The 24,917-nt window shown below is 54.1% G+C and overlaps 2 protein-coding genes across 4 annotated transcripts; both read left to right on the top strand.

Annotated features, from left to right (window-relative positions):
- The first annotated feature begins 4,842 nt into the window (after positions 1–4,842).
- Positions 4,843–12,653, top strand: EMILIN1 (elastin microfibril interfacer 1). Its single transcript, XM_033125453.1, has 8 exons — positions 4,843–5,433; positions 6,394–6,519; positions 6,991–7,211; positions 8,341–10,263; positions 10,624–10,740; positions 11,182–11,199; positions 11,357–11,494; positions 11,934–12,653. The coding sequence occupies exons 1-8, from the start codon at positions 5,264–5,266 to the stop codon at positions 12,269–12,271; spliced, it is 3,051 nt and encodes a 1,016-aa protein (XP_032981344.1). The 5' UTR covers positions 4,843–5,263; the 3' UTR covers positions 12,272–12,653.
- Positions 12,654–12,796: 143 nt separating this feature from the next.
- KHK (ketohexokinase) lies at positions 12,797–23,989 on the top strand. 3 transcript variants are annotated; one of them, XM_033125454.1, is made up of 9 exons: positions 12,797–13,556; positions 16,872–16,988; positions 19,301–19,435; positions 19,631–19,765; positions 21,505–21,577; positions 22,074–22,220; positions 23,268–23,356; positions 23,475–23,632; positions 23,719–23,989. In XM_033125454.1, exons 1-9 carry the CDS (start codon positions 13,465–13,467, stop codon positions 23,802–23,804), a joined length of 1,032 nt encoding a protein of 343 aa, XP_032981345.1. In that variant the 5' UTR covers positions 12,797–13,464; the 3' UTR covers positions 23,805–23,989. The 3 variants fall into 3 exon arrangements, with proteins under 3 accessions (XP_032981345.1, XP_032981346.1, XP_032981347.1); XM_033125455.1 differs by lacking the exon at positions 19,301–19,435; XM_033125456.1 differs by lacking the exon at positions 19,631–19,765.
- The last annotated feature ends 928 nt before the right edge of the window (positions 23,990–24,917 follow it).

Here is a 24,917-nt window from a genome sequence, read left to right as displayed (position 1 = left end):
ACTGTTGGAACAGAATTAGACCTCTAGAACTAGACCCTAGAAAGCAGGCTTTCTAGACTGCAAATGACATGAGGTGCTTCAGATTTCCAAGGCTGTCCCAAGACCAGCTGAGCCAGGTACAAAGTATCCTAGACTGTCAGAGCTGAAAGGTGCCTTCAAGATCATTTTTTAAAGAAGGAAACTGAGGCCCAGAAGGTAATTGATTTGACCAAGGTTCTGCACGTTAGAGGCAGTGTCACTTGATCCTCTTTCCTCTATTCCATACTCCATGTCAGATTGTGGAGTCAGTAGGTTGTCCTTGGTCAGGGACAAGAAGGAAAGGATTTGTTTTAGAACCATCTAGAAATGTCCTCCACTCTCCAGAATTTCCTGTGCCTAGGTCAGCGAGACTTTATCAGCCCTGAATGGGTCATTTGGCCTAGTGCCGGAAGGAACTGAAACTAAAAATGGTCTCCAGAACAAAACTAGACTCAGCTAAGAATGAATAAATCTTGAAAAAAGCTTGGGTGGAAGAATATGTGGGAAATGACACTGGCAAAGCCTCACCCTGAGGGGAATTAGAGGAGGAAGAGGATCTTGAGTGGGACAGGTATGTGGAGCTTAATCCCGGTGATTAGTGTGATATTTTCAAGGAAAAAATAGGAGGTTAGTGTTAGACTCAGGAGTGAAAAAGCAACAAAACCTAGAAAAAGGGGACTGGACCCTGAGTCCAGGGAGGTTGACACCTAAAGTATTGTACCTATCAGAAGGGTTGAAAGGGAAAGGAAATGTATACATTTGAGGACGGGTGGACTTTTGCTCGAGAGTCCCCACAAGCTCGAATTCGCATCTGGGTTTGTATGATCCGAAGGCCCAATTCACATTTTTCCCTCCCAATATTCAGTCCTCTGATAGTATTGACATAAAATGTCCTTACTACTAGTGCCCTGGGTGTTCTGGCCCTGGGATATGAGCTCGTTGCTCAGCCAGTGATGGTTGACTGAACGAGTTAGTTTGCCTAGTATAGCCAAGATTTCCCATTGATACTACCTTGGAAAGCCCCCATCTTGGAGAGGTTATAAAATAGATATTGTCTTAGTGCCCCAGGACTTAGCCTATTTTGATCTCAGGAATTCTCTTGCCAGTTGCTTTGGAAATGTGTGGCTATCTGCCAGTACCACCACTGCAGCCACCACTGTATTCTCTCTAAACCTAGTCTCCATTGCAGCCTGCTTGCCCAACACCTCAGGCCTCCCCAGTGAACCCTGGAATTGTTCTCCCCGGTGAACCCAGAGCCACTGATTTATCAGATCTCACAGACATGTCAGCCTCTAGGTCTTGGCTCCTAATTACAAGACTAAATGAAATGCAACCTACTGCAATTGTATTTCAAAGACAACATTTTGACTCGACACACTTAAAACACAACCAATTTTTACACTTAAGGGGACAGGCGAAGGAATGGGTGACACTGGGCAGTGACAAGATGGCTGGGAAGAATTTTTAGGTTGCCAGAGGCCCCATGAAGGGAGAGAAAAGGGGGAAGAGCAGAGAAAGTAAACCTATACCAGTAGCCAGGGCAACTAAGAGGGGGGAAGTGGATTGGCTTCCTGCCAGGGCCAGGGCCTAGAACTCATGCTGAGTGGGGACAAAGCCGCACCCTTCCGGGGACAGCCACTTTGAAATCAGGGTCTCCTAGGACCATTTCCTTCAAATCTGCCTGTGTGCTGATCTCTACACCTCTGAGGGGCAGCCACAAATTTCCATCTCTTGGTTCCAGTGCTTCCTTTCACCATCCTGTCTTTTCACCAACGTGGCTTTCAGCCATCAGGATCATGTTCTGTGCCATAGAACCTCGGGGTGACATTGAAGATTTGGTGGCGTCTGTTATCATGTTTTCCAATCATTGCTCTACAAATGGTTCCCAGAATCAAGACCCACATTTCTAACCACCTCCTGGACATTTATTTCCGTTGAGATGTGTTATTATCTTAAACTCAGTACAGGTGTACCTCAGAGATACTGCAGGTTCAGTTCCAGGCTGCACAATAAAGTGAGTATTGCAATAAAGCGAGTCGTGATCTTTTTGCTAGTGGAGAAAGTAAATTTGTAAAAATGTATATAATTTTTAATTTGTAAAAAAAGGCAACATCTGTGAAGCACAATAAAACAAGATATGCCTGTATATCCAAACTAAGGTCATCTTTCTTTCCTCCAAACCTGCTCCTCTCCTCCACTTACCCATCTGCGTTAGAACCCTGGAATCCTCTCTGGTATCTCTTTCAATCAGGTCCCTCATTACCCAGGCAGTCCCAGCCTTCTCTTCCAGCTCTGCATCTTTGCAATATAGAATTTGGAAGGGCCCTTAGACAACAGGCAACAGACCCCCAGTGGAGTCATGGGATTTGCTCAAAGTGATACCACTACGTTTAGAGGAGGTGCTGGAACTGCTAGCATCCTCGTGCCCTAACACCGTGCCCATTGCTCTTGCCAACAGTGTCTTCTTTCTGTGTGTGTATTAACCCTCTACTCAAAAGCTTGTAACCCAAGCACTTAACCAGTCATCTGAGCCTCTCCCTAATTTTTCCACATTCAACGTCTCTTTTTGTGCCACTTCTTCTTGACACAAATAAGAGCTGACGTGTATTGAGCATTTACCACATACCAAGCACTATTCTAAATGCTTTACATGTATTAACTGAATCCTCAAAAACCTAGGAAGGAGGGTACTGTAAACAAAAATCTGGACATACCTTTTTAAAGAAATGTGAAGAGTTCATTCAGGTAATGGTTTGCAAACTAGGAAATGTAGTCCTTGGTATGAAAAGAAAATATGCTCCAAAATGAAGGGGACAGGGCAGGGTTATAAAGGCAAAAGTTGCAAGGAACTAATGTGATCAAAGAGATGGGTTGCTAGGGGAAACAAGATCATAAACTTACCTCATTTGTTTTCTGATTGGTGGGGGGGCAAACTGAACTTTCTGTAGTTGACTGACTCAGTGATTGAGCAAGTGGAGTTGTGAAGTGAGAACAGTGGGTAATGTATGATTAAGCATTCATCACGTCTTAGTTTCAGTCCAGGCCTGTAGAGCAAAAAGACTGTCTTTGCTCACATAATTATATTAGGTTGGTGCAAAAGTAATTGCGGTTTAAAAGGTTAATTGCAAAAACCGCAATTACTTTTGCACCAACCTAATAGTACTGGGAGTATTATTTAACAGCGACACAAGGAGTACAATTTATTTAACAGCACAATCAGCACTGGGGGACTGCTCGCTCTGCAGGCAGTTTCAGAGCCCAAAAGGGCAGCTTCAGAGCTCAAGCTGCAAAAATCCAAATTTGGGGCCACCAGTTATGATACCAAAGTTGTTTTAAGTCTTCAGTTCTATCATTAGTCCCACGTTACAGAAAAGGAAACTGAAGCAGACCACATTCCCCAACCTGAAATTTCTCCCCTCAACTGTCTCTCTCTTTTTTTTTTACACCCCTCTCCCCTCACTGTCTCTATTCTTCAATTTTTACCCCCAACGCCATTCAAGTTGTACCTTTTTCAACAGCTTTTCTCTCTCTCCCCCAGCAGCCAGCTGTCTTTGTCCTTCTCTTACCCAGAACACACCTCATCCACAAATGTCTGGATGAACACTCCACAAATGTCTGGCCCCCTTGGCACTCTGTCTATCCTGCTTTGTGTTTGTTTTCTGTTCTGGACCTTGTGTCCCATTCCCCAACAGCCCCAGCTGCTCCTCACTGAGTCTTACAGTTGCCTGTGCTACCTGGGTGCCTCCATAGTGCTTGGCACACAGCGCTCTCATCTAGTACTTCCACTTCATTCTCACAAGCAAGCATCTCACCACACAGGGAGACCTGGTCCAGAACACAACGCTGAGGGCCAGGTGGTGAAGAGGGGCAGCTGACAGATTCAGACATCTCAGGAAGAGCTGTCGGGTCAGGCCGATGGTTGAGTTTGACTGAGTTCCTTGCCTGCTACGGAGGTTATCAGACTTGCCTTCAGGCTAGGGAGTGACTTCCTTTTCTATATAGATAGGGCCCTATTTTCTATATAGATACCTCCCTCCCCTCCCCAACTTAAGGCCTGACACTCACTAAGACAAGCCTGGGACCCATATTCATTTGGCCTTTTAAAAGGCTCCCTCCTCTGCTCCCCCTTCTCCAGATTCCTTTCTTCCTTTTCTGGCGTCTCTGAATTTCCTGCCTGCCTCAGTGGAGTCCTTTTCCTTCTACTTGACCCAGTAGCCCTCTCTCCTATCCGCCTTCTTTCTCTCAAGTCATGACCTAGGTATTTAGATTCTAGTCTCAGCCCTGCTGTTGATCTGCTGTGTTACCTTGAACAAGTTACTCTCCTTCTCTGGGCCTCAATTTTCATATCTATAAAAAGGAGAGAGCTGGACTGGTTGTGAGTGATGTCCTGCGGAGCCCTCCAAGCCTGTTCTCCTATTACAGTCCTCCCTCCTCCTGTCCCCTCCAGGCCCCTCTCTCAGGTCTATCCCAGGGGAGGCCTGCCCTAGCCCCAGGAGAGCTGTGGCTCCAGCTCCTGTTCCCCGGTTCCCCGTCTAAGCAGCCAGCCCTGGGCCTCCTCCCCAGCCCTGGCCCCGGCTCTGCTCCATGTGGCCCGTCTGAGAGGCTGGCCCTAAGCCCGGCGGCAACTCCACATTTCTCTGTTTTTCCTTTTTTTTTTCCCCTCTTTTTCCCGGAGTTAACAAGAAGCAGATGTGGCGCACGATGGTTGGAGAGGTGGGGGGAGGAAGGGGGAGGCTGGACCGCCAGCCAGACAGGGGGGAAGGGAGGGGAGTAAGCAAGAGAGAGAGGCGGGAGGCCAGGGCCCGCCCCACACAGCCACTCTAGCGCCTCTGGACAGCCACAGGGGTAAAGTCCTGTCACCCCCAGGATCCGGTCATTGGGGAAAACAGATAGGGGACCAGAGGAGGGCCAGCTGGGGCAAGGGGGCGGAGGCCCAGGAAGCAGCATCTGAGAGGGGCAGGGACCAGGCACAGGAGGCCGGGGGCACTGAGAACAAACTCCCCTCAGAGGTGGAGAAGAGGAGAGCGGAAGGAACGAAGGGAAGAACAGACGGGAGCCTGAGGAGGAAAGAGGAGGGGGAGAGAGGTCAGGCCAGGAGGCCAAGGAGGAGGCGAGTGGCTGGGGGCTGCCAGCAGGAAGCTGGGGACAGGACCCAACTTGGAGCAGCGGGCATCCCCACTCCAAGCAGAGGCGCCAGTGGTCAGGCGGGATGTGCCTCTGAGGGCCACAGCGGAGCACCCCCACCATGGCCCCCAGGAACCTCTGGAGCTGCTATCTCTGCTGCCTGCTGACCACAGCTGTGGCGGCAGCTAGCTACCCTCCTCGTGGTTACAGCCTCTACATGGGGAATGGCGGGGCCCTCAGCCCTGGTGGGCCCCAGGCCCAGAGTGCCCCCCGGCCTGCCAGCCGCCACAGGTAAGAATCTGGGTCCCAGCCCTACGCTGGAGGTAGGTGGGAGGGTGGGTCAGAAGGTGGGTATCCTGGCCCTGCCCCACTTTGGCTACCCTCTCCTGGGCTGTATCGCCAATGCAGGGAAGAACGGGAGAGGAAACCCATCCATCAGATGGCTCCTCACACGCCCACCTTCCTGCCGGGTGTTTCCAGGGCCCCCCTGCATAGATGGGTCCCATCAAACCTCATAGGATCGGCTCTCACGTCCTCCCCATGGGACGTGCCGTTAGGTGCCCAGGGAAACTACCCTGAGGGACGTGGGCCAGGCCTTCCGGCCAGCTGTGTGCCAGCCTGGGATCCTCGGGCAGACCTTTTATTTCTGTGTAGGGCTTCCTCGGCCCATCTAGTAATCCATGATTTTAACACCACTCCTGCTCTGCTCCCTTCGGGTCTCCAGCCGGACACAGATCAGAGGCCAGCATGAATGGGGCCAAGAGTGCAGAACTGCAAACCCCATGGGGGACAGGGCTCATCAATGGCTTATTCTCTGCTTAACCTTGAGCTGGACCCCTGCCTGCCCAGTCCTCTCCCCTGCGGGGCGGGTGGAAGCCAGCATCCAAAGAATCACCAGAGGGCCCCCGCCAGCCGGCTCATACAGGCCACGCCAAGCTGGGGATTCAGACAGCGAAACGAATGAATGTGTGAATTCAGAGCCTCTCCAGGACCCCCTCCCCAGCCATGTATCAACTTTTTGTAGTTGTGGTTTTCCATTCTGTGCCTCTTCTCCTGTCTTGAAAAGTCTTTATTGACTCCGTCCCGTACAGGAAGGCGTGGGGGGAGCTGCCCCGGCCAATGCCCTGGCTCCCACTGGTCCCCAGGGGCCCTTCATCTTTTGACCCTCCCTCAGCCCTTCTGGTAGCCTCAGTGCCCTGCTCTGGGGCGTGTGTCTCTGGCCCTCGGGCCCAGGTGAGGTTGTGCCTGCAGGAACTGGTGTGCCTACGTGGTGACTCGGACAGTGAGCTGTGTCCTTGAGGATGGAGTGGAGACCTTCATCAAGCGCGAGATCCCGGCCTGTGGCTGGGGCCAGCCCCAGTGTCACCGCAGCATGATGTGAGCCCCGGCGCTGGGGAATGGGTAGTTGGAGGGGGCTGGGCTAGGACGGAAGGCGACCAGCCAACTCAGGGAATTTGTACAAAGCAGGTAATTGTGGCAAGGGGCAGGACCAGGGGTTTCAGTCGGAGCCATTTTGAGAAGATGCCGAGGCAACATTTTGGTGGGATATTGAGGACACACTTACCAAGACTACCCTGCCAGCCCCCGAATGCCATCTCCTTGCTGGGTCATGCTCAAGGAGAGGAGTTCAAGGTTCCAGCACAGCACAAGGGGAGAAAGAATAGGGATTTGGCCCTTGGCCAGCAAGCTGACAGCTGTCAATGGAGCCAGGCCGCATGCTGGACAGTAAGGGTGGCCCAGCCTGAGGGACAGGTCTTGCCCACCAGCAGCTGCCCATCTCTGAGGACAGGGGCCAGGGTCACTGACCGTACAGGGAAGAGTAAAGAGCCCTCCCTCTACCTCTCCCAGGTACCGCAGCTTCCTCCGCCCTCGCTACCGCGTGGCCTACAAAACAGTGACGGATATGGAGTGGAGGTGCTGTCAGGGGTACGGGGGTGATGCCTGTGCCGAGAGTCCTGCCCCAGCGCTGGGTCCTGCACCGACCACACCACGCCCCCGGCCCCGGCCCGGCCGCCCCAACCTCTCAGGTTCCAGTGCGGGCAGCCACCTGAGTGGACTAGGGGGGGAAGGTGAGTATGGGAGCCCTGGGGAGAGAAGTGGGAGATGGGATTGGGTGGAAAATGTGGTCAGGATGTTGAGGGAAAACCCCATGCTCCAAGTCAGAAAAACAGGGGCAGAAGGGAGTTAATGAGATCCCTGAGATTCCCTGTCCGTGCATACATGCGCGCACGCGTGCGTGCCTGCGTGCGTGTGTGTGTGTGTGTGTGTGTGTGTGTGTAACAGATTAAGAGACCAAGAGAAAAAGGCAGAGAAAGTGAATGTGCTCACGCACGCCCACATGTGGCCAACATACTTCCTAGTTGGGAACAGCTGCGGGAGGAAGGGGGAATTCCTTCGAGAAGCTTGGTCCAAAGGGGTAGACAGTTGAGACTACAAGTCCTAGCATGCACTGCAACCGACTACAGGTCCCAGGCCTCTCGGTGGCCTCTGGAGACGGCAGGTCCCAGAATGCAGCAGTTCCTGTTGCTTTCCCATGTGTGTGCTGGGCGCTGCGGATGTGCTGTGTTTGCCTGCCAGAGAGATAACCATGATGTAATTATAGAAACAGGAACTTCTGGCCAACTCTCCCCGCATCCAGCCAGAGCCCCCGCAGGCTTGCCACGGAACCTTGTTTGTCCCGTGGTGTTGCAGAGAGGTGCTGTTCAGGAATAGCCACTGTCATGCAGTCCACACTGCCTCCCCTACATTCCCATTTCATTTGTTCTGAGGGAGCAACCTAGTGTCATACCTATTTCACAGATGAGGACACAGTTTCCATAGAGTAAAGAGGCCCTCTGGACAGTGGGAAGGACATGGGCTCGGTGGTCCAGTGGATGACTTGAGTTTGAAACTTGGCCCTGCGATGTATTACACTTGTAATCCACAACCCAATTACTTAGTCTCTCTGGTCCTTGATTTCTCAATCTGCAAAATGGGAAGAGTTGATGACAGCTGCCCAATGGAGTTGTAAGGGGGAAAGGTTTGTCCTAGAGGCATTTAGTGAATGGGAGTTTTCTTCCATCTTTTCTTGCCCAAATCACCCAGGAAAGGGGTGGCCAGATCAGCTAGGACCTCTGACCTGTTGGAACTGGGGAGCTGGACCTAGGAGGTAGGCACTGAGCTCTGAGGTCCAGCCTTATGCCTTCCCTTCTCTGCCAGGTCCTGGGGAGTCAGAGAAGGTACAGCAGCTGGAGGAGCAGGTACAGAGCCTGACAAAGGAACTGCAGGGTCTTCGCGGTGTCCTGCAAGGACTGAGTGGGCGCCTGGCTGAAGATGTGCAGCGGGCTGTGGAGACGGCCTTTAATGGGAGGCAGCAGCCAGCAGATGCAGCTGCTCGCCCTGGGGTCCACGAAACCCTCCATGAGATCCAGCAGCAGCTGCAGCTCCTAGACAATCGCGTCTCCACCCATGACCAGGAGCTGGGCCATCTCAACAACCATCACAGTGGTGGTGGTAGCAGTGGCGGCAGGGCCCTGGACCCAGTCCCACCAACTCCTGGCCACAGCGAGGAGCTGCTACAGGAGCTGGAGCAGCGGCTGCAGGAGTCCTGCTCTGTGTGCTTGACGGGACTGGATGGCTTCCGCCGGCAGCAGCAAGAGGACAGGGAGCGGCTTCGAGCACTGGAGAAGCTACTGGCCTCTGTGGAGGAGGGGCAGCGGCAGCTCACAGGGCAGATCCTGGGCCGCAGGCCACCTCAGGAATGCTGCCCACCAGAGCTGGGCCGCCGATTGGCAGAGCTGGAGCGGAGGCTAGAGGTCGTGGCTGGCTCGGTGACAGTGTTGAGCGGGCGTCGAGGCACCGAGCTGGAAGGAGCGGCAGGGCAGGGGGGTCACCCCCCAGGCTACATCAGCTTAGCATCCCGCCTCTCTCGCCTAGAGGACCGATTCAACTCCACCCTGGGTCCTTCGGAGCAGGAAGAGAGCTGGCCTGGGCATCCTGGGGGACTGAGCCATTGGCTGCCTGCTGCCCGGGGCCGGCTAGAGAAGCTGGAGGGGCTCCTGGCCAATGTGAGTGGGGAGCTGGGTGGGCGGCTAGACCTGCTGGAAGAGCAGCTGGCAGGGGCTGTGCACGCTTGTGGGCAGCTCTGCTCTGGGGCTCCAGGGGAGCAGGACTCCCAGATCAGCAAGATCCTCAGTGACTTGGAGCGCAGGGTGCTGGACAGTGAGGCGCAGCTGCGACTGGTAGGCTCAGGCCTGCACAAGGTGGGAGCAGCTGGGGAGGCCCAGCAGGCTGCACTGGAGGGACTACAAGGGGTCATAGGCCAGCTCCAGGGTCGTGTCGATGCGCAGGATGAGATAGCTGCAGAGTTCACGCTTCAGCTGAATCTCACAGCTGCACGGCTGGGCCAGCTGGAGGGTCTGCTGCAGGCCCGTGGGGATGAGGGCTGTGGGGCCTGCGGTGGTGTCCAAGAGGAACTGGGTCGTCTTCGGGATGGTGTGGAGCGCTGCTCTTGCCCCCTACTACCCCCACGGGGCCCTGGGGCCGGCCCGGGTGTTGGGGGGCCAAGCCGTGGGCCTCTGGATGGCTTCAGTGTGTTTGGGGGCAACTCAGGCTCAGCCCTACAGGCCCTGCAAGGAGAGCTCTCCGAGGTTATTCTCACCTTCAGCTCCCTCAATGACTCATTGCATGAGCTCCAGACCACCGTGGAGGGCCAGGGAGCTGATCTGGCTGACCTGGGAGCCACCAAAGACCGCATCATCTCTGAGATTAACAGGCTGCAGCAGGAGGCCACAGAGCATGTTACGGAGAGTGAGGAGCGCTTCCGAGGCCTGGAAGAGGGACAGGCACAGGCTGGCCAGTGCCCCAGCCTAGAGGGGCGATTGGGCCGTCTGGAGGGAGTCTGTGAGCGGTTGGACACAGTGGCTGGCGGACTGCAGGGCCTACGCGAAGGCCTTTCCAGACACGTGGCTGGGCTCTGGGCCGGGCTACGGGAAACCAACAGCACCAGCCAGACACAGGCAGCGCTGCTGGAGAAGCTGCTGGGGGGGCAGGCGGGCCTGGGCAAGCGGCTCAGTGCCCTGAACACCTCCCTGCTGCTCCTGGAGGACCGACTTCACCAGCTCAGCCTGAAGGACCTCACTGGTGAGGGGGCAAGAGAAGACCTGGGGTGGTGGGGGTATCCCTTTCAAGTCCTTCCCCGGCCCCCACAACGGCCCAGGTTTCACCTCATCCACTTTCTCCTTGCTCTGCCCAGCAAAAATCGCAGACCCAACACTGTCCCAGGGTTGGTTTATCCACAAGAGATCTTCCAAGGTCCCAGCTCCCAGCCCTCCCCTGGCAGCTCGGACAGGCCTGTGGGTGGAGGTGGGGTGCTGCTCTGCCTGCCAGGTATCCAGCACGGGCAGCGATGGGTCCCATCAACTTGTCAATGGAGCCACAACCCTCTTTGTCCTTTGGGAATTCCTCATGTGGCTCTCCTTCAACTTGTGTTTGTCGCTGTAGGGCCTGCAGGTGAGGCTGGACCCCCAGGGCCTCCTGGAGTACAGGGACCTCCAGGCCCTGCTGGACCTCCAGGACTTCCTGGCAATGATGGACAAAAGGGGCCCATCGGACCACCAGGTATGTGGGCTGAGATTCTTGCTGCAGCCGGGTTACCACTCCCCATGCCCCCCGATTAGCCCCAGGCTTGACATTCTACTCTGAACTTGACAGGGAAGGGGGGAAAGGGGCAAGGAATTGGGAGTTCTAGATGGCTGGTAGTGACGAGGAAAATGACTAGGAGCTGTGTTGGCTAATTGGATATGGCGGCCTCACTGCTGTACTGAAGACCAAGGTTGAGTCTACAAGGCCTGTGTTGCATGTGAAAAGCTAGGGGCTAAAGAGGTATGGCCTAACAGTTGAACAGAGTGGACCTATCCCTCCTTTTCTTAGTACCCCTTTCCTGCTTTGAAGTCTGCATAGCACCTAGCACAGCAGCGCACACTCAGCAGATGTTTGCCAAGTGACTTAGTGAGAGCTGCTGTACTTCTCTTCTCACTGCTCCCTTTCCTCTTCCCACAGGTCCCCAAGGTGAACAGGGTAAGTTCTCATGTGATGCTGGGGGGAGGGGAACTGAACTAGGGGTTGGAGGATGGAAGGCCTCAGGTGGTCTTGAGGGTAGAGACCCAGGAGGAGAAGGGGGCTAGGCAGCTCTGCACTGAGCATCCACTCTGACACCCACCCTACCCCCACCCAGGAGTGGAGGGGGCACCAGCAGTCTCTGTGCCCCGGGTGGCTTTTTCAGCTGCCCTGAGTTTGCCCAGGTCTGAACCAGGCACAGTGCCCTTTGACAGAGTCCTGCTCAACGATGGGGACTACTACGATCCAGAGACCGGTAAGCCTGGGAGAAGGCTGGCTGGGCACTGCGGGGAAGCAGGCGGGAGCGGCAGGGAGGCTATGCAGTGACGTGCTCTCATTCTTGCCCCTTCAGACAAGGTGAAACTCTTCATGCTCTGGTTTGGGGAGAGCCTGTTCTTTCCTTCATTTATTCGTTCTCACCACAGCTTGGGCCGAGCACTGGGGTGGGGACGGGAGGAGCCATTGGTTCAACAGCTCTTTACTGGGTCTGGCTCTTGCCCAGGCCACTATTGTGAGCGCAGGGGATGCGGTGATGAACAAAACACGCAATCCCCTGCCCTCGTGGAGCTTACAGTCTGGTGGAAGAGAGATGAAAAGACCCAGCAGGTCCCTCCCTAGTCCAAGAGTTCTGGGTCGGGAAGCCTTCAGGGGCTCTGCCACCTGTCTGTCCTCCTGACTGCTATCCTTGTCCCCAGGCGTGTTCACAGCGCCACTGCCCGGCCGCTACTTGCTGAGCGCAGTGCTTACTGGGCACCGGCACGAGAAAGTGGAGGCTGTGCTGTCCCGCTCCAACCTGGGCGTGGCCCGCATAGACTCCGGTGGCTACGAGCCTGAGGGCCTGGAGAATAAGCCTGTGGCTGAGAGCCAGCCCAGCCCCGGCGCCCTGGGTGTCTTCAGCCTCATCCTGCCGCTGCAGGCCGGGGACACGGTCTGCATCGATCTAGTCATGGGGCAGCTGGCGCATTCGGAGGAGCCACTCACCATCTTCAGCGGAGCCCTGCTCTACGGGGACCTGGAACTAGAACAGAAGTAGACTGGGGGTTGGGCCGACCTGCCCGGAGTCTAGGCCGGCCAAAGAGCCAGCGGGGGCGGCGATCCCGGGCACCCCAGCCCCGGGCGAGTCGCCGTCTCGGGACCCGCCGCGGCACTGGCATCCAGAGCAGCGTCCTCCCCACGAACGGAGTGCGTCGGGTTGGGGTTTCCGGAGCCCCTCGTCCAGACTTTTGGCCTGATCGCTGTCCCCTGCAGGACTCGGACTGTGGAAGAGCCGATCATGGCCCTCTTTACTCCCCCAACTGGCCTCTAGGCTGATTCCCTGGGTTTCAGGGCTCTCCCGAGGGTGTTTCGGGAGAGTACCCCACCGCCATACTAAACTATTCAGGAATAAAGACACTTGGTTTTTATAAAAAACAAAACAAAACACCCCGTCTGCTTCAGTATGTTCAGGTATAGATAGGAGTACACAAGGGACAGGATGGGGGAGCCCCGGTTCCGGACCCCGCCTCGCGCCCTCCGCTCTGCGCTGCGAGGCTCTGCCAGCACTTGCACCGGACGTGCGAGCCACACTAGACCCAGGTGAGACCCTCCTCCCAGTCACGCCCGTCCCGCCGGCGTCCGCCAGGGGTCGCTGGGCGCCGTCTCCCGTCACGTGACCATCACCGCTCTCCTTGCCCGGCGGAGGCGGGGCCTCGGACTGGGATTGGCTGAGCGTCTGGGCCCCGCTGTGCAGTAGCGGGCGCGCGAGCCACTGCTTGGACTTGCGGGAACTGGTTGCAGCTGCGAGGTCCGCTCAACTCAGTGGGTCTAGGGTGTGCCGTGGGAGCCACCCGTGCAGGAAAGGGCGAGCTAGGGGCGCCTTTCTACTGGACTTTCTCTTTGCATTCATGAGATTGCCTAGCCGTGCTTTCGCTCCTCCGTCTGACAAGTGAGGAAGCTGAGGCCGAGAAGTGGGAGGCGTTGCCATCTGCTGGGCCACACAACCTGTTAAGGAGAGCCAGTGGCCAGGACCTCGGGGTCTGCGCTCCCACGTCCGCTTGCATCGGTGGACGTGGAGAGCGAGGTTCTCTGCACCCCACTGCACCCGCCGCCGCTGCAGGAGGCTTCCCTGGAGGAGGAGCTCGAGACGCGGAGGCGGAGCCAGGGCAGAGAATACAATCCTAAGGGATAAGAGCCAGACCGGGAGGAATCTTTGCAGCCGGGTGGGCAGAAAGCTCCAGGAGCGGCCTCATGGAAGAAAAGCAGATCCTGTGCGTGGGGCTGGTGGTGCTGGACATCATCAACGTGGTGGACAAGTACCCGGAGGAGGACACGGACAGCAGGTAGGGGCACCCGGGCCCCTCGGAGACTAGGGCCTGCTGCAGCCCCGTGTTTGTGCCTGGCAGCCAACACTACAGGGCCACGGAGTCAGGGGCCCCGCATTAAGGCGGTGAGAGACCAACCTCGGGAGCCCGTGCCCCGTGCCCTCTGCCCGACACCTGGGGAAAGAAGTGAGGCCTTCAGTAAAAAGGCCCAGACTTCAGATAGCATTGTGTTCTCCAGTTCTCATTTCATCCCTGGGACTATGTCAAGTATGATTATCCCCATTTTACCCATAAGCAAGTAGACACTCTTGAGAGACGAAGTGATTTATCCAAGGGCATGCAATTAGTACAGTGTAGGGCCAATTTTTTTTTTAACATGACCTATGCACTTGCCTCTCACCAGCATTTACTTCTCATTTATTTAGTACATATGTATCTCATCTATTAAAATAATTGAGGTAGCCTACCATAAAAAGTATGTACAGTTAAGATTGTTCAAGAACATTTAAAGGTGTGGTATTGAGCTTCACCATGTGGCTCAGGGCTCGCTGGCACTGGCAACTTTGGAGATGCTGTGGGTTATGGACAGAGCTGGTCACTACAGACTTTTCCCCTGTGCTAAATTCCAAAAGGAGCTTACCGGAAGTCCTTTTTATAAAAGGAAAAGTCTGTCGTGAAAAACGTTCTTCTCAGTTGTCTGGTAGAAGATGAAGAGTCATTTGGTGGTTCTTACTCTTGATAAGAACCCCACTGTTACACTGTAATCCCAAGAAGGTATTTCTGTGGGTGAAATACAGGCCTTTCTCTTGGTGCAGTCCAGTGCTTAGAATACTGAGAAGAATTGCTCCTTGGCTATTCTGGATAAAAGGCCAATTCAAGACTGAGCTCAGCAAGACATTACAGCACTGATAGCCACGAGGCTAATAGAGGGGAGAGACCGGGCGTTCCTCAGGCTTTGGGATCATCCAGCAATGTCATATGTGTTACCACATACTTTCCTCACAGCAACACATGGGAAGTGTGTAAAGATCAATCAGATCCTTTCTTTATAGCTGAGGGAGATGTAGAGACATTATGATTTTTGTAAGGCCACGTGGTTCACAAGTGGCAGAGCAGTCATCACATCCCAAGCCTCCTAACTCCAAGCTTAGCGCTCCAGCCCTCCGTTGTCTGTCGTGACCCCATCCCATTTCTGCTGCCCTTCTCATGGAGCTCACCCTTGGCTTTGGGCTGCTTTGTTTGCCAGAGGTTAGAGCCTCTTGCCAGGGGTGCCGGGGCCAGTAGGGGAGAGGCACAGGCCAGCCCCCGCTCCTGCACAGTGAGGAGTTAGGCGTCCTCTCAGAAGAATAGTCTACATTTCAGGGCCACAGGTCCTCCAAGGACTGGGGAGGGCCTGGGGAAGACCCAGAGTGCCTCTTTCGACAAGAGCTACAGCCCCGTTCCTCTGAGCTTATGTCAGGAGGCCAGGGTGAGGAGATCCTGCTAGCTCCCACCCTGACTGGGGCTGGTTCTGAAGGTGGGCACTCAGTGCGGTGCCTCTCTAAACAGAGCCAGCCCATGTTCTCAGTACAGCTGCCCTTAGGTGTACTTTCCCCTCCCCCAGACCCCTGGCTCTGCTCCTCTGCAGAGCACTTGGGTTGTGTAGGGCCTCTCTCCTGTGCTCCCATCCCACCCAGCACAGAGGAGCAAGCCTGAGCGGGGCCAGTCCTCAGCCATCTCAGCCCCACTTGTCCCAGGCTCCACAGGAAACTGGGGACTCACTGGAGCTGCCGCTTGGTACTTGGCCCGACCCCTGAGAAATGGCCCTGTCTCCCAGAGTCCAGGCCGAGAAGAGCCTTCCAGAAAGTATCCTCATGCTCATTAGAATCTTCCTGCCCCAGAAGTTGGGTATCAGTGTAATTTTGAAGGGTTTCCACATAGTACAATTTATACCCTTTTTTTGACACCTCATTCAAGCTGGAGCCTGACTACTCTCTCTTCAGAAATACAGAGGACACCACAGTGGTTTAAGAGTCAGGAAACCTGGGTTCTCATAGTAGCTTTGTCATTAACTATTGGTGTGACCTTGAGCAAGTCAAATGCCTCCAGGCTCCTCCTCTCGGCATGAAAATTCCTCTAAAGCTCATAGCTTGAGAAACGTTTGCCCCTTTACAAATTGGTATCCGTCTTTCTAATGAGATTATGGTCCCCTTTTCCCTGAACGGAAGTCCAGGGTTAAGTTTTGTGTACAAATAAACTTTAGTCTAAAAATTCTGCTTCATTTGTTTCCCTTAATTAATGGCTCTTTGGTACTTGTTCCTCTTATTGTAAGCGGCCAAAGTTATCATTATTATTCTTTTTGGCACTGGGAGAATAGAAATAACATCCTGCATTGTTTACCCCACAGTATTATTGGCGCACAAATGAGATATCATTAAAGTGCTTTGATACGTATGCATAAGTTATCATTTTTGTTGATGATTACAATGAAGTCATACAGGTGTATCTTGAGTTAGTTTCCTCTTGTTAGATTTTCAGTAAAGATGGAGAAAAACTAAAGAAAAGAAAGGTAACTATGTGATGTTATGGACATGTCAACTAACCTTATTGTAATCATTTTGCAATATAGATGTATATAAAATCATCACGTTGTGCATCTTAAACTTACAGAATGTTATATGTCAATTATATTTCAATAAAGCTAAAAAATAAAAAATAAAAGGAAACAAACCAAAAAAAAAACGATGGAGAAAAACTGGTCTTCACCCAATAATCTTTTTAAAATTTTTGATATTGTGAAAGTTAGCACCCCCCAACCCTCACTTCTTAAATGATCACAGTGGGTTTGATTCCTGTCTTACTCATTTTAACTTGAGTTGTTATTGAAACAGCTCTTCTCAGAGAGGAACACATAGTAGATTTGACACCTTTGGGAAGGAAGCAGCACTTGTAGTTATCCAGCTCTCAGGAGAAGGCTGTCCCAGCTGTGCCTGGGGGAGAGCGGGCCATTGTAACTGAGGAGGAGGTAACCCAGAGGGAGTGGAACCCTCAAGTTGTGACGGATCTGAGTGAATGGTTTCCTAATGTCATAAGCATAGGTGGAAGATAGAAATTCATTGCTGTGCATTTGAATTTAGCCTGGATTGGAGAGACAGACCTGGTCCTCAGCCAAGCCACTGTCCTTCCCTAGCGTCAGGCTGCCCATCTAGAAAATGGGAAGACTGGCCTGGCTGCTTTCAGAAGGAGTTCTCCCAGCTTTTACATTCTGTGGCCCCTACCCAGGCACTGTGATCAGCCCTGCTTATTTCGGGATCAGCCTGCTGGCACTGCAGGGACCCTCCTTGTGTTTTGCAGGTGCTTGTCCCAGAGATGGCAGCGTGGAGGCAACGCATCTAATTCCTGTACCGTTCTCTCCCTGCTTGGAGCCCCCTGTGCCTTCATGGGCTCGCTGGCCCCAGGCCACGTGGCTGAGTGAGTTGAGGAGGGTGCAGGGGAGGCCTGCCTTCAGGGTGGGGAGAGAAGAAAGTCTTACCCCTGGGTGGTGGGCTATAAGAAGAGGTGTGTGGCCACCAGACACGGGTGGGAGGAGGCGGAGAGGAGTACCAGCATCCCAGACCCTCCCTGGTGTGGTTTATCTGCTGTTCAGGCGTTAACACTGCTCCTGTGAAAAGTTTCATCTGTATAGCCTGTTTCCCTGTCCACTCCCTGGAGCCTGCTCCAGCTTCCCCACTTTCTCCTTCTTTGCTTCCAACAGATTCTGAGGTGGATGTGACTTTGCCCTTCTTAAGTTCTTTATTCTAGCAGTGCTTGAGGCAGAAGGCAATTAGGGACATGGTGGACCCACCCTCCCTGAGAGTTGTCCAGCATCCATGGTCTGAGGGTCCAGGCCTACAGTTTCTTTTCCAGTTGAGAGGGCAGGGCCAGTGCTCGTGTCCCAGTTGTTCCCTGAAGCAGCAAGAGCACCCTGCCCAAGGATACTCTGGAGCCACGTGCTAAAGCTGGGCCCAGACCCCTGCCTCCCGGCTCATCTGCTGTGAGGCTGCAGCCAGTATGTGGCTTACACACTTACACTCTGTTGGCTACTGCAGGGACCCAAGGTCCCTTTGACCCCCTGGCACTGCCAACTCAGCATGCACTTATCAGGAGGTGAGGCTTACACTTTGCCCACTGTGGGCACTGGAGTAGGCTGCCAGGTTGCTGGCCTGTGAAGCAAAGCCCTTTGAACCCTGGTTTGGAGGGGGAGGGAGGCTGCTGCCAGAGCCCTGCCCCCGAGCCACAGCCAGATGACCTTCCTTGATGAACTGGAACAGAGCGAATTAAGGGGTGAGAGCCTGCCCTGTGAGATGGAACAGAAGGTCCCGGAGTCAACAGCTGGTCTCTTGTTAACCCTTTCCAGCAGCTGCCTTCCCTCCCAGCTAGAAGCGAGACTGGCTCTTGCTTCAGGTAGTGGACCCATCTTTATGTAGCAATCATGCTGATAGTGGGCCATTTCGAATTCTCCTCTTGTGTTCAACAAACATTTAATGAGCATCTGCCATGTGCCAGGCACTATGGGTGCAGAAAGTTATTTGGCAAACCAAACCGTATTTTCCAGACTATGGGGAACCTACTATTTAAAGGATCTTTGAAGTGTAAGACAAGGACCGATGTCCCGACTTGTGTGTGTGTGTGTGTGTGACACGCCATTGAGCCTCTACTCCTGGTGACCCTGTGAATGAATGATGTCCACAATGTCCTGCCCTAACAGCTCCTGTAGGCTCATGCCTGTGGCTTCTTTTATGGAGTCAGTCCATCTCATGTTTGGTCTTCCTCTCTTACAGCTGCTTTTTTATTTTCCCAGCGTTATTGTCTTTTCACTTTTATACAAATCTGTATTGTCCAGCTTTGGTGTTGCTATAAGTGGGATCCAGTCCTAGTGAGAAAAGCCAAGATGATGGCTGGTCGACTGACATAAGTGCCAACTGTTGAGCACAGGACACTGCATTTCCGGAGACGGCCAGGAGGGATGGGCCTGGCTTCCTTGTTCTCCTGCTGGTGTAGTCTTCTTGAGGGGCTGCCCCGGGCTCGCTCTGATTGGAGGGGATTCTGGGCAAGAGTCCTGGACCATGCCCATGCGGAGGGGCCTCAGGCACTGGGAGCCAGCTCACTGCCCGGGAGGGTTCGCCTCACTGTGCGAGGAGAGGACAGTGAGCAGGGCTGCCAAGGCAGCACCACTTTGGCTGGGCATCATGGTGTAGCATGAGAGGACTCATGTTTGGACTGGAAGGGACTTCAGAGAGAAGAGGGCCCTGGGGATGAGTGTGCAGAGGGCAGATGGGGAGCAAAGTATCATCTTGGTAATTCATTTTTAAAAAACTTTTTCCCCTTGTTTATTCATCTTGGTAATTATTAATTCTGCCTGGGCTTTGCATGAAACAGGCCACAGTGTCCTCACCTACTTGTTTCAAACAAGGCACATGTTCTAGGCCCCAAACCTACCCCAGTTAGCTTTATGGATGCGAGAAAATCCTTTCCAGCTTGAATCAACTGAAGGCCCGTGTCAGGATTGGAGTTTGCTTCAGTCAGGACCTCAAAGAAGGTCCCTTAGTGTTTATCTCACTGAGCTCCAGCCTATGCATTTCTGCCTCTCCCACCTCCTTGCCCAGCCTGTGACAACCGGTGATTTCCAGTTCCTTCCTAGCTCTCTCTGCTTGCACCTTGGGTCCATAGTGGCCCTGCCAGCTACCCTCCAGTCCCCAAACCCTTGTCGAGCTGCACCTCCCTGGGTTGCTCCGCCCCAGCAGTTTTGTCCTGGATGACCTCCGCCGCTATTCCGTGGACCTGCGCTACACGGTCTCTCAGACCACGGGCTCTGTCCCCATTTCCACAGTCGTCATCAGCGAGGCCAGTGGAAGCCGCACCATCCTCCATGCCTACAGGTTTGTACAGCTGTCTGCGTCTTGGCAGCTGCTGCTACCATTGCTGAATCCCAGGACGGGACTCTTCTCTCAGAAGAGGGGTGCTCACACCCACAGGCTCCAGCACCCCTCCCTACCCCAATGGAAGGTCCAGGCCACTTGTAGGCTCTAATTTGTGTCTCCTTGCCCTTCCCTTGGCTCGGGCTCCACCCCAAGTTTCCTGGTGGCTGACTTCAGGCAACGGGGCGTGGACGTGTCTCAGGTGGCCTGGCAGAGCAGGGGGGAGACCCCTTGCTCTTGCTGCATCATCAACAACTCCAATGGCTCCCGTACCATTGTGCTCTATGACACGTAAGGCCCCCTGGCCTCGCCCTGCCATACCCACCAATCAGTCCCCCCCTCGCCACCATGGGCATCCCAGTTGCCCACCTTATGTGGCCTCATTGTACCAGAAATTGTCCTATGCCAAACTGCTCAGTGATTTCTGAATTGTGTTCAATTAGGGGAGAAGTGGGTGGGAAGGGATGGGCTTTGCTCTGCCTGGCAACCTGGCCTTGGTCAATATCACGGTTGGGCAGGCAAGCCTGTATAAAATGTAATTTATGTGATTGCTCCTTAATTAGTCAATCAGCAGCCTGGGTGTGGGTGGGGGGAAATTGTTCTGAGGGTGGAAGGATGGGAGATGTGATTTAAACTCCCGTGAGCCCCGAAGTGGGGCCAGTGGGATTTCCACGGTCAGCCCCCAGAATTATCAGCCTGCAGCATGGCACCAAGGAGCTGGGGTTTGGGTGTTCAGAAAAGATGAGCCCCCTGCCAAGTTCCCAGCATAATGAAGGCAGACCAAATGCCACACAGAGAAAAGGGGAACATGGGTCAACAGATCAGGGCCGTCTGATATGGTGCTAACTTAGGGGGATGGGGATCCCTTTAGGTTCTGATCTATTAGGAGAGGACCTGTGGGCACAGAGCCTTCTCTTCTTGCCCAGATTCTTTCCTGAAGAATCTCAGAGGTTTAGTTTACTGAGAACCTAGTGTATGCCAGGTACTATGTTAGGGCTGAAATGCCAAACTCAGCTGCCCTGGAGTTCAGGCCATCCTTACTACCCAGCGTGACCCCTGGACCTGGGGGAGAGAACAAGCTTTATGGCCAGTGGTCCTTAGGTTCTGTGAGTCCCAAGCAATAAATGGGTGGGCATACATGCTACTAGAGGCAGCATTTACATTGGGCCAAATCCTAGTCATCTGCCCGTTAAGCAACAGTCTGTAGTGATTCTGATCAAGGACACAACATGGTGTTCACAGAAAGGGAGGGAGAGGAGTTCCAAGAAGAGATGTTTATTGCCTACTGGCCTCAGTCCAGGCATAGCCACACATACCTCCAACGGCAACAGGCCTGTGAGGCTGGGGGCTTTGGCCCCATTTACCAATAGGGAAGCAGCCTCGGAAAGGCCAGGTTACACAGCTGGTTAAGTGGACAAAGGATTCACCTACAGAATTGGCAGGGAAGGACATCAGCTGTGCATAGGTCTCTGGCTAAGGAGGGTCAAGGCAGACCCTTCTGGGGTCTCCACCATAAGTAGCCAAAGTGGTGCTGTCAACGCTGGGGTGCCAGAAGCGAGTGGGACCAGACTGGAGCTCCAGGCAGAGTAGCCATGACCTTTGTAGTTTCCCATGGCACAGGGTGCTGGGAACTGTGTGTGCTGCGGATAAGGGGAATTCTGGGAATTATAGTCCTTGATGCTTTTAGGGCATTCTGGGAGATGTGGTCTCCAACGCACACAGAACTTGCCCTTTGACACATGCTGCTGTTGAGTTTGCTCTTAGATAATACCACAACCTCAAACACAGGAAAGGGAATCCTAGTAAACCACCTCCAGTCCCGTCTGGATGGAGCCAAGAGGGGCAAGGAGTGGTTGTGAGTTTAGCCCAGGACAGGGTCTGTCCTGTAGCTGAGCCTCAGAAGACTGAGCTGTAGATCAGCTTCATGCTGCAGGCAGTGCTAGGCATAGGGGCCCCAGCAGCCCGTTGGAGATCCTGGCCCTGGCCGACCTCACCATGCCCCTTCTCTGTCCTTCCATCTTGTGACTTAGGAACCTGCCAGATGTGTCTGCTATGGACTTTGAGAAAGTTGATCTGACCCGGTTCAAGTGGATCCACATTGAGGCAAGCCCTGCCCTACCTGTGTTTCGAGGGGCTCCAGTTGCCAGCCCCTCCTCATGTTTTGCCTCCTTCTTGGTTTCTTTGAACCAGGAAAGTACCTTAGAGATCAGTGAATCCAACTTCCCTCATCCCATCTCCATCCTTCTTTGTGTTTTCAGATAGGAAACTAAGGCCCACAAAGATTGGGTGATTTACTCAAGATTATACAGAAGGATGTAGGCACCAGAAGCAGGATGCTAGCTCCAGACAAAGTCCCATGCTCTCTGTGGTACAGGCTGCCCCACCACCTCCAGACTCTGGCAGGAGCCTGGCTGCAGAAGACCTGACCCATTACCTCTAGGGAAGCAGAAATGGGAGGTCATCTAGGTCCATGACAGCTCTAGAATTCTGAGACTGAGGATGTGGTTCCAGCCCAGCCTCCCCCAGCTCCTCTCCCCACTCCCCCAGAGTTCCAGCAGGGAGGGAAGAATGGGCCCTGAGCTGCCCTGTCCTGCCCCAGGGCCGGAACGCATCAGAGCAGGTGAAGATGTTGCAGCGGATAGAACAGCACAATGCCAGGCAGCCTCCAGAGCAGAAAATCCGGGTGTCCGTGGAGGTGGAGAAGCCCCGAGAGGAGCTGTTCCAGTTGTTCAGCTATGGAGATGTGGTGAGCCTCCCGTGCAGCTTCTGCTTGCCCATCCCTCTAATTTGGTTCTTAAAAGGAGCCTGAGCATTCCCTTGTCCTGCCTACCTTGCCTAGAACGGCTACTCATGGCTTGGTAGTGTTGGCAGGAGGGTTACAAAGCAAAGAGGCTGACTCCCAGCTTTGGGTTCTGGTGCAGGCCTCTGCAGTGACCAAGAATTCTCTATCCCAGTGTGTACATAGGTATGAGGGTGGCCAGAGGGCTTAGACAGGGTCAACAGAGCCAGCCACAGGGCAAGCCTGCATGGAAGCATCTCCTCCCTGGGCTTCCTCAGTCCTTTCCTCTGTCAAATGGGGGTATAGGACAGTTTCTGATGTGTCCTCCAACTCAGGGGTGGGTGGCAGGTTATGGGAGCCACGAGGGGCTGAGAGAGCATGGGAAGGGGCTTGGACAAGGTGGATTTGGGCAGGACTGATGTATCATCATAGCCAAAGCTGGTTGGTCCTCAACCTTGGCCAGACATTAAAAGATGAGGATGCCTGAGCCCCACCCTTGCTTGTTATTTAATAGGTAGTAGGGGAGCCTGGGCTGAAGTGCTGTGTTTTTTTTTTTAACAATACTCTCTCTGGCAATTCTAACATGTAGCTGGTGTTAAGGAAACTTTTGGGCCCATACCCCTTTGTGTTTAAGATAAAGAATCCAGACCTTGAGAGAATAGTTGTGTGAGGAAAACAAACCAAACCAAAACAAAAACGCTTCTGAAAAGGGGGCAGTTTAACTTGGCAGTGGTAGATTTCACCTCAAGATGGCGCTCAAGGCTCGCTTTGGGTTTTCAATTGCGAGGCAGTTCATTGATCTTACAACAACCAGACCAGGGCTTGTGTGTCACAATTTACAGGGCTGTCTTCTGGCATGTCTTGAGCCAGTGTGATGACGCTATGCTGGGAATTTAGCTGGGCATGTTGGAGGAGCGGGTTATAATCTGGGGGCCATGCTAGGCTGCTGGTGGCGGGTGACTGAGCTGCGGCTAGAGTTAGGGTGACCATCAGCCTCGCTTCCACTGCCCATAGGTGTTTGTCAGCAAAGATGTGGCCAAGCACTTCGGGTTCCGGTCAGCGGTGGAGGCCCTGAAGGGCTTGTACAATCGTGTGAGGAAAGGGTGAGCTGGGGGAAGCCAGGGAGAGGCCTTAGGTGTGGGGAGTGAGGGAGCCTGGGCTCCGGGATCTGCCCCGGGGTCAGGGGTGGGCTCACACCCGGCTGAGTGGAGCATCTTGCAGGGCTGTGCTTATCTGTGCCTGGGCTGAAGAGGGTGCCGATGCTCTGGGCCCCGATGGACGGCTGCTCCACTCGGATGCTTTCCCACCACCCCGGGTGGTGGACACTCTGGGGGCTGGAGACACTTTCAATGCCTCAGTCATCTTCAGCCTGTCCCAGGGTGAGTACCTCAGCAGGGGGCGCAGGGCTGGGGCCCCGCCCTGCCCAGAAGACAGGGCTGACCCAGCTACTTGTCCCTCCCTCCAGGAAAGAGCGTGCAGGAGGCACTGAGGTTTGGCTGCCAGGTGGCGGGCAAGAAGTGCGGCCTGCAGGGCTTTGATGGCATCGTGTGAGTGCCCTGTGGCAGGAGGCATTGGCTCACACCACCCCTTGAGCCTTCTCCCCTCTGTCTAGCCTGGCATCCAGGCTGCCCTGCTTCTGGGCAGATGCAAGCTGTGGGAGGGCGCTCCCTGTGTCCTGGCATCTCACACTGCAGAGCCGCAGAGCAAATAAATCTTCCCCAGAGCCTGCTTCCTTCTGGCAGTCTGTGTGTCCTTGATGTCCAAACTGCTCTGGCTGGGGCTTCAGGAGGCTTTGATACTACAGTCTTTCATCCTTTTCCTCCATTCCCCCGACTTACCTCCCTGCCCAAGACCAGAGGAGGGGCTGCCTAGACCAGAGCAGCAGAAGTGCCCCTGGCTTGCTACCAGCTGCGCCTGTGGGGGAGGCCCAGCTCAGGGGTAGATAGTGATCAGAGCCTTTCTGGCTGGGGAGGACACTTAACTCCTTGCACCCCAGGGACCCTTCCAAATCACCACAAGTCATGAGAAAAGCTCCTTTGGACCCCTGTGCTGTCGCAACTCTCCAGTCCTGTGGCCCCAGGAGTGGCCCAGGCTGAGTCAACTTGACAGGCCAGCAGGCAGGGAGCCTACTCTGTGGTTTGGTGGGGCCTTTGCAGTCCAAAAATATTCCCCCAGTGACTGCCCCAAAGCCTGAAAGCCCCACCCTTGGAGCCTTGTAGTTAAGGCGGTGCCTCAGCCACAAATGTGGCTACACCGGATACAGAGTGCTGCTGTCCCTGGGGAGACTCGAGGGCATATTGCAGTTGGCCAATTTCCACAGGGCAGTGGGGTCAGGGTGAGTGAGGCCACGGAATGTGATGAACAGCCTGGGCTTTGCAGTCAGACAGACCTGATTTCAAATCTGCCTATTCATTAGCTGTGTCACCTTGGGAACATTACTGAATTCAATCTTCCTCAATTTCCTCATCTGTAAAATGGAACTAATTCTGTCTGGTCATAGAATTATTGTGAGGATAAAATCAGACAATACATGAAATGCCCAGCATGATGCTGATGTGTACGAGGCTCTCAATAAATGGTAGTTATTGTTAATGTGATGGGGGGCAGATACAGAGTGATGGGGAAGGTCTGTGTGAGCTGCAGGAGGGCACTGGGTGCCTGAAC

Source organism: Rhinolophus ferrumequinum, chromosome 13 (genome assembly GCF_004115265.2).
Source record: "Rhinolophus ferrumequinum isolate MPI-CBG mRhiFer1 chromosome 13, mRhiFer1_v1.p, whole genome shotgun sequence".
In the NCBI taxonomy this organism is placed as follows: domain Eukaryota; kingdom Metazoa; phylum Chordata; class Mammalia; order Chiroptera; family Rhinolophidae; genus Rhinolophus; species Rhinolophus ferrumequinum.
This window is presented reverse-complemented; position numbering and strand designations above follow the sequence as displayed.